Source organism: Coregonus lavaretus, assembly GCF_964263955.1.
Source record: "Coregonus lavaretus genome assembly, chromosome: 16".
Lineage (NCBI taxonomy): Eukaryota > Metazoa > Chordata > Actinopteri > Salmoniformes > Salmonidae > Coregonus > Coregonus lavaretus.
Genome location: NC_140003.1, coordinates 12487502 through 12495952, shown reverse-complemented (window position 1 = coordinate 12495952; position 8451 = coordinate 12487502). Strand labels below are relative to the sequence as shown.

The following is an 8451-nucleotide window of genomic DNA, read 5'->3' as shown; positions in this document are numbered from 1 at the left end:
GCAGGCGACGATCAGATAGAAAACTGTGGATGAATCCCAAATGGCATCTTATTCCCTTTATAGTGCTCTATAGTGCTGATAGAGCTTTGGTCAAAAGTAGTGCACTATAAAGGGAATAGGGTGCCATTTGAGACGCACCCACTGTCTAATTGTGTTCAGAGAGTGTCTTGCAGTGCTACTCTCAAGGACAGTGAACATGGTAGGAACAGAACACGGAATAAGGCCATCTGACAGCAGGCTGCTCTAGCACCGTCACGTTTACAAACAGCAATAACCCTGAACGCAACTCCCCCAATTTAACCAACAGTAGTCTGAAAAGGAGAGCACACAGCCATGAATATGGTCATTACCAGGCAAACACAGACTGTTTAACAGACAAATAAACTCCAATGAATTACAGAGGTACTGGAAAGAGGCAACTGGCTAAAGTTAAGGGACTGACAATACATATATCAAACTGAAGACTGTAGTTACTTGCATCGAGCATCCAGACTAGATTTAGTATATGGATAGGTCAAATGGAAATGAGGAGTGGTGATTGAAATTCAGTCCTCAGACAATGAGAACATGCTGCAAGCTGAACACAGCTGTTATGGAGTGTGTTCAAAATGCAGCCCTCACTTTCCCAAGGCCAGCGCCATGAAAGAGGATCACTTCAAAGGAACTTGTAAACAAAGGCGAGCCCATTTCAATCTGCCCATCAAATAGCTAGATAATCAGCTAAAAATAAAAAGGACCTTGTCTCCTCAATTCTCATTTAATGAGGACCGCTGTATGAGGGGCCACAGCCAGTGATTTTTTTGTATCAAAATAAAATATTAATGTAGGAAAATAAATGTAAAATTACATCTAATTTGGTGCGGAAGAAGGCTGGATAAAGGTCTTGCAGATAGCGCCATGTATACAGCACCATCTAGAGCTGTCGAGGGACGTCTACTTTTGCCTTATGTGTCTCTGTGTTCCTGTCATTATGCATTCATATCAAAAGGTCAGTGGTAATCGCTACTAAATGCCTTTGAAACTGCTTTGCATGGCACACTTTTACTAACAACGGAAAAGTTCAGAATCTCAACAAGCTCAAGCTCCAAGAAGAGCATGTCAAGGCTGAGGCAAAAGAAATGAAAACAAACATTCTGTGAGGTAAAAAGCTGCTTACTAAAGCAACGTGACAGCCTATTCCACCACAGTCACACAACTCCAGCTCTACAGACTAGATACTACACACTAGACTAGACGATTACACACTAGCCAACTACACCAGTGGTGGCTGGTGAGCAGAGATATAGCAGGACGGGCTAATTTTCTTGGCACACTACGCACTAGGCTACTACACACTAGGACCTCCACTAGATAGTACAGTACTGACCTGCGGTGGCCCATGCAGGAAGACAGCCCCTACAGAATGTAATCAGTTGGGCTGTAGTACAGCTTCCTAAACACCTCCAGCCGGGTGAAGTTCCTCAGGACCCAGGTCTGCAAGGGGCTACTATTACAGTACTCCACCGTGGGGCCCCAAGTACCGTCCTCCAGCCTGCTGATGGTCAGACACGACTGGGTGATGATGTGGAGGAACGTGTGCTTCTGCGGATGAACATCCGGATGGAGGACGGACATGTCATGGATGGACAAGAGGAGATGGGAGTGAGTGAGAATCGCTAGGACAGAGCCAGGACTCAGGCCAGGCAGGACCAACAAGATCATCAACAGTACTGTATACTTCCATTCCAAAAAAAACACAATGCTACACAACCCATCTAATGGAGGACAAAGGTTACAGTTGGACCATGTTGGAGTGTTGCTCAGAATGGAACCAACTTTGCCAACAATCAGAAAATCTTCAACCAGATTTCCTAGTTTGATAGAAGTGGATGGGACTTGTGGTGTGGTGGGACTGATATTCTACAGTCCTAAAAGATGAGCAGGGAGGTATTGAGAATAGAGGTGAGTAGAGAGATGGCTCTGACCAGTGCTTGAATTGGTCCGGTACACACTGGTACTGAGTACCGGCAAGTCAAATGTTCTACTGCTTGAGTACTGGCTTTAAAATATTGCAGCGTTTTTGCACCTTAATATAAACGAGTACCCAAAGTGAGTACTGACACCTAATTCAGTCCACTTCAAGCACAGGCTCTGACCAGCTGGAATATGGAGAATATGTAAAAGTCAGGTATTTCTCTCTCTACGATGCTGAAATTTATGACCATATGAAATGTTAATGGTACAGCTGGGATCAGCAGTATCGCCCATCACACTGTTGCTAAAAATAACCAGGCCATTGACAGTGGCATTGAAACCCCACCCCTGTATATGTCAGGGACATGAATTATTCATGTTTCATATTACATATATAACTAAAGTAAAAAGCGTAATAGCTGGATCTCTCCCAGGGGTTGTACAGGAATAGATGGGAGCTTTTCAAAGTTAACAGTGACATGAGAGATCTTAATCACTGACAGGTGACACCATAATCGAGCAGGTAGAACATATGAATGTGTCCCAGTGGAAGAAATATATTTTATTAATTGTTCATATTAAGGCTACTTTGAGAATACACGATTGTCATGGCCTACATTTTCCCTATGGGAATTCAAATGCTTTATTGTTGGTGCTACCTGTTTCAAAGTCTGATGCACATCAAAATGGCACTTGTACTAGAATAGATGATTTGCATGATAGATATATTATGGAGATACAGTTGAAGTCGGAAGTTTACATACACTTAGGTTGGAGTCATGAAAACTCGTTTTTCAACCACTCCACACATTTCCTGTTAACATACAATAGTTTTGGCAAGTCAGTTAAGACATCTACTTTGTCCATGACACAAGTAATTTTTCCAACAATTGTTTACAGACAGATTATTTCACTTATAATTCACTGTATCACAATTCCAGTGGGTCAGAAGTTTACATACACTAAGTTGACTGTGCCTTTAAACAGCTTGGAAAATTCCAGAAAATGATGTCATGGCTTTAGAAGCTTCTGATAGGCTAATTGACATCATTTGAGTCAATTGGAGGTGTACCTGTGGATGTATTTCAAGGCCTACCTTCAAACTTAGTCCCTCTTTGCTTGACATCATGGGAAAATAAAAATAAATCAGCCAAGACCTCAGAAAAAAAATGGTAGACCTCCACAAGTCTGGTTCATCCTTGGGAGCAATTTCCAAACGCCTGAAGGTACCATGTTCATCTGTACAAACAATAGTGTGCAAGTATAAACACCATGGGACTACGCAGCCGTCATACCTCTCAGGAAGGAGACGCGTTCTGTCTCCTAGAGAAATCAATCGCAGAACAACAGCAAAGGACCTTGTGAAGATGCTGGAGGAAACAGGTACAGTGGGGGAAAAAAGTATTTAGTCAGCCACCAATTGTGCAAGTTCTCCCACTTAAAAAGATGAGAGAGGCCTGTAATTTTCATCATAGGTACACGTCAACTATGACAGACAAATTGAGAAAAGAAAATCCAGAAAATCACATTGTAGAATTTTTTATGAATTTATTTGCAAATTATGGTGGAAAATAGGTATTTGGTCACCTACAAACAAGCAAGATTTCTGGCTCTCACGAGACAGTGTGGCGCAGTGGTCTAAGGCACTGCATCGCAGTGCTAGCTGTGCCACTAGAGATCCTGGTTCGAATCCAGGCTCTGCTGTAGCCGGCCGCAACCGGGAGACCAATGGGGCGGCGCACAATTGGCCCAGCGTCGTCCAGGGTAGGGGAGGGAATGGCCGGCAGGGAGGTAGCTCAGTTGGTAGAGCATGGCGTTTGCAACGCCAGGGTTGTGGGTTCGATTCCCACGGGGGGCCAGTATGAAAATAAAAAAGAATAATGTATGCACTAACTGTAAGTCGCTCTGGATAAGAGCGTCTGCTAAATGACGTAAATGTAAATGTAACTTCTTCTTTAAGAGGCTCCTCTGTCCTCCACTCGTTACCTATATTAATGGCACCTGTTTGAACTTGTTATCAGTATAAAAGACACCTGTCCACAACCTCAAACAGTCACACTCCAAACTCCACTATGGCCAAGACCAAAGAGCTGTCAAAGGACACCAGAAACAAAATTGTAGACCTGCACCAGGCTGGGAAGACTGAATCTGCAATAGGTAAGCAGCTTGGTTTGAAGAAATCAACTGTGGGAGCAATTATTAGGAAATGGAAGACATACAAGACCACTGATAATCTCCCTCGATCTGGGGCTCCACGCAAGATCTCACCCCGTGGGGTCAAAATGATCACAAGAACGGTGAGCAAAAATCCCAGAACCACACGGGGGGACCTAGTGAATGACCTGCAGAGAGCTGGGACCAAAGTAACAAAGCCTACCATCAGTAACACACTACGCCGCCAGGGACTCAAATCCTGCAGTGCCAGACGTGTCCCCCTGCTTAAGCCAGTACATGTCCAGGCCCGTCTGAAGTTTGCTAGAGTGCATTTGGATGATCCAGAAGAGGATTGGGAGAATGTCATATGGTCAGATGAAACCAAAATATAACTTTTTGGTAAAAACTCAACTCGTCGTGTTTGGAGGACAAAGAATGCTGAGTTGCATCCAAAGAACACCATACCTACTGTGAAGCATGGGGGTGGAAACATCATGCTTTGGGGCTGTTTTTCTGCAAAGGGACCAGGACGACTGATCCGCGTAAAGGAAAGAATGAATGGGGCCACGTATCGTGAGATTTTGAGTGAAAACCTCCTTCCATCAGCAAGGGCATTGAAGATGAAACGTGGCTGGGTCTTTCAGCATGACAATGATCCCAAACACACCGCCCGGGCAACGAAGGAGTGGCTTCGTAAGAAGCATTTCAAGGTCCTGGAGTGGCCTAGCCAGTCTCCAGATCTCAACCCCATAGACATTCTTTGGAGGGAGTTGAAAGACCTTGTTGCCCAGCGACAGCCCCAAAACATCACTGCTCTAGAAGAGATCTGCATGAAGGAATGGGCCAAAATACCAGCAACAGTGTGTGAAAACCTTGTGAAGACTTACAGAAAATGTTTGACCTGTGTCATTGCCAACAAAGGGTATATAACAAAGTATTGAGAAACTTTTGTTATTGACCAAATACTTATTTTCCACCATAATATGCAAATAAATTCATAAAAAATCATACAATGTGATTTTCAGGATATTTTTTCTCATTTTGTCTGTCATAGTTGACGTGTACCTATGATGAAAATTACAGGCCTCTCTCACCTTTTTAAGTGGGAGAACTTGCACAATTGGTGGCTGACTAAATACTTTTTTCCCCACTGCACAAAAGTATCTATATCCACAGTAAAACAAGTCCTATATTGACATAACTTGAAAGGCCGCTCAGCAAGGAAGAAGCCACTGCTCCAAAACCGCCATAAAAAAGCCAGACTACGGTTTGCAACTGCACATGGGGACAAAGATCGTACTTTTTGGAGAAATGTCCTCTGGTCTGATGAAACAAAAATAGAACTGTTCGGCCATAATGACCATCGTTATGTTTGGAGGAAAAAGGGGGTGCCTTGCAAGCCGAAGAACACCATCCCAACCGTGAAGCACGGGGGTGGCAGCATCATGCTGTGGGGGTGCTTTGCTGCAGGAGGGACTAGTGCATTTCACAAAATAGATGGCATCAAGAGGAAGGAAAATTATGTGGATATATTGAAGCAACATCTCAAGACATCAGTCAGGAAGTTAAAGCTTGGTCGCAAATGGGTCTTCCAAATGGACAATGACCCCTAGCATACATCCAAAGTTGTGGCAAAATGGCTTAAGGACAACAAAGTCAAGGTATTGGCGCGGCCATCACAAAGCCCTGACCTCAATCCTATAGAACATTTGTGGGCAGAACTGAAAAAGCGTGTGCTAGCAAGGAGGCCTACAAACCTGACTTAGTTACACTAGCTCTGTCAGGAGGAATGGGCCAAAATTCACCCAATTTATTGTGGGAAGCTTGTGGAAGGCTACCCGAAACGTTTGACCCAAGTTAAACAATTTAAAGGCAATGCTACCAAATACTAATTGAGTGTATGTAAACTTCTGACTCACTGGGAATGTGATGAAAGAAATAAAAGCTGAAATAAATCATTCTCTCTACTATTATTCTGACATTTCACATTCTTAAAATAAAGTGGTGATCCTAACTGACCTAAGACAGGGAATTTTTACTAGGATTAAATGTCAGGAATTGTGAAAAACAGAGTTTAAATGTATTTGGCTAAGGTGTATGTAAACTTCCGACTTCAACTGTATCTAGGAGTGTACTATTCAGTTCTGGATCATTGAAATGAAAACCAATCTGTTGGAATATAATGGGCCATTCAGTAGTGTCTAACATTACTGTCATTTGGTTGCAAAATTCCAGTAACTTTCCCAAAATTCCCAAGAATTCCAGGAATCTTCCACCCAGGATTTCTGAAAAAACAGGGAATTTTGGGAAAGTTACTGAAATTTTGCAACTATGGCTGAGTCAGTGGAGTGCAGTGTGGGACTCACATTTCATTAGGTTCATAACTGGACAGTGGAGTCTGATCGGTCCCCTGGTCTGGCTAACAGGTCACATACCCCAGTGCATTAACATGAACACTCCTATTGACTACTAACATAACGTCACACAGGACTTCACAGACTAATGAGAGAAACACTGGCCTTACAACCACTAAGCACAAGATACTACTACCTACCAAACACAGGACTTACAGTATATACACAGTCTACCTTAACTAGATGACAACATTCATGAGAACCAGGTCAGCAAGCTTACCTCAAAATCATATTCCCACTTGCCAACATACTACATGAGATAAGAACATTTTTAATAAATGGGGAATATTATGGGCTGCAATGTGCACAGCGTAACAGAATGATGACTATTGTTCAGGATTTGAACAGAAGCCCAACTCCTGACATGCACCACCCTCTGGTGGCTCAAAACAATCATAACATTTTTTACAAAATACGTTTTTTATGTATTAGTACAGGTGTGTCATTATAAATATGAAATCTCTTGCTATGTAATAGTGAAGAAATTCCTCAGGACAATCAGTGTGTAGCAAAGGCTTCATAATCCCAGTTACAACACTCCTGTCAAGACTCACACAGGACAATACAGGAGGAGTCTTGGTCTTACCTCTGCGTCATACTCGAACATCTGATTCCCCTTCATTTGATGACACTTCAGCATGACCACAGGGCCATGGGGACGAGACACGTCCAGACACAGGTCATCTGTCCGGATCTCCTTATCAGCCGTGTACGAGAACACCTGGCAGAGAAAACGAGACGGTCATATACCTACTAGTCTCTCTCCTAAGCCCTATTCGCACCGGGCTAGTATTACTATAGAACGTTGGTTCTGTAATTATTACCCCAGCATGTCCGTTTTTCCAGTAGACGATTTGGACAGGATTAGTTTTACCAAACTGCCCCTGTTTTTTTTTTTTTTTTTCCTTATTCAAAATTGACCGTTATGACAGAATCCTGGAGGCTCTTCTAGGCGTGAAGATATTTCAAATGTCTAGGGATAGCCTAATATTGGCCTAATGGCCTTCAGTTCGGTGAAAATCAAAATAATAATGCATGTCAATAAGAACCCTGAACTCTAACCTATGCAGACATTTAATTGCCTGACGTATCTGGCAATTTATCACTTCACTGGCACAATATCATCCACTTCATCTTTTAAAAGAGAAGTATGGCACTGGAACGTTGATATGTGACAAAACAGATCATTCGTCTGTAGGCTACGTGCATAGCATTTTGTTTTAAGCATCAATTTGTTCCCATGTTCTTACCCAAACTGGGTGCAGCACCTATTAAACTCTGTAATATCCCTCAAAACACAGGGATGACGATTTGCACGGGATAAGTATTATCAGAGGACCTGGGAGTTTGCCAGACAACAGTAGGTTTTTAGGGCTGGGATAATAACCTTCCTAACTAGCATAAATGACTGACATGGCAGATTCAGACAGGCCTAATTCTGGTAACTTTCCACAATTCTGAGGTTTTCTAGAAATCCTTGCTTGAGGATTGTGGATTTCCTGCTAATTCCCTCCTGATTCAGTGAATCCTCCAATTGGGATTTCTGGAAAACCTAGGAACTTTGGGAAAGGTATTTTGCAAGACTAACTCTATAGCTCTCTCCTCTTTCTGCGGTCTCCTTACCTGATTCCCACCCATGCCATGGCAGTTGAAGAAGCCAACTTTCTCGTTTTCCTTTCTACCCATGTTGTCCACACACTGGTTCGTTTCAACATTTCTGATCTAGGGGTAGAAAGGAGTAAAAAAAACATTGGATTCATAATTACCATCCTTCCATCCACCCTGGAATATTTACAGCTAACAAAAGCCACTGCTTATAGAGGAAGAAGAAATGGCGTCCCTCTCATCAAACACTGGCACTTAATTTCCAGGTGACAAAATTAAAAGCCCCTGCTTCTTGTCTCTGTGGCCCAGATGTCAAATCTAATTA

At 42.8% G+C, this 8451-nt stretch overlaps 1 protein-coding gene across 2 annotated transcripts in view; it reads right to left on the bottom strand.

Moving 5' to 3' along the window:
- Positions 1–1395: 1395 nt before the first annotated feature.
- Positions 1396–8451, bottom strand: part of LOC311143973 (polypeptide N-acetylgalactosaminyltransferase 13-like) — a gene marked incomplete at both ends in the record, with an annotated part of 48726 nt that continues 41670 nt past the window's right edge. Inside the window, 4 exons of one of the 2 annotated variants that reach the window (XM_084179881.1) lie at positions 1396–1581; positions 6742–6771; positions 7108–7242; positions 8145–8243. In XM_084179881.1, the coding sequence (XP_084036007.1) occupies positions 1396–1581; positions 6742–6771; positions 7108–7242; positions 8145–8243 (450 nt within the window). The remainder of the gene's footprint in view (positions 1582–6741; positions 6772–7107; positions 7243–8144; positions 8244–8451) is intronic. The other variant, XM_084179882.1, reaches the window with a different exon arrangement.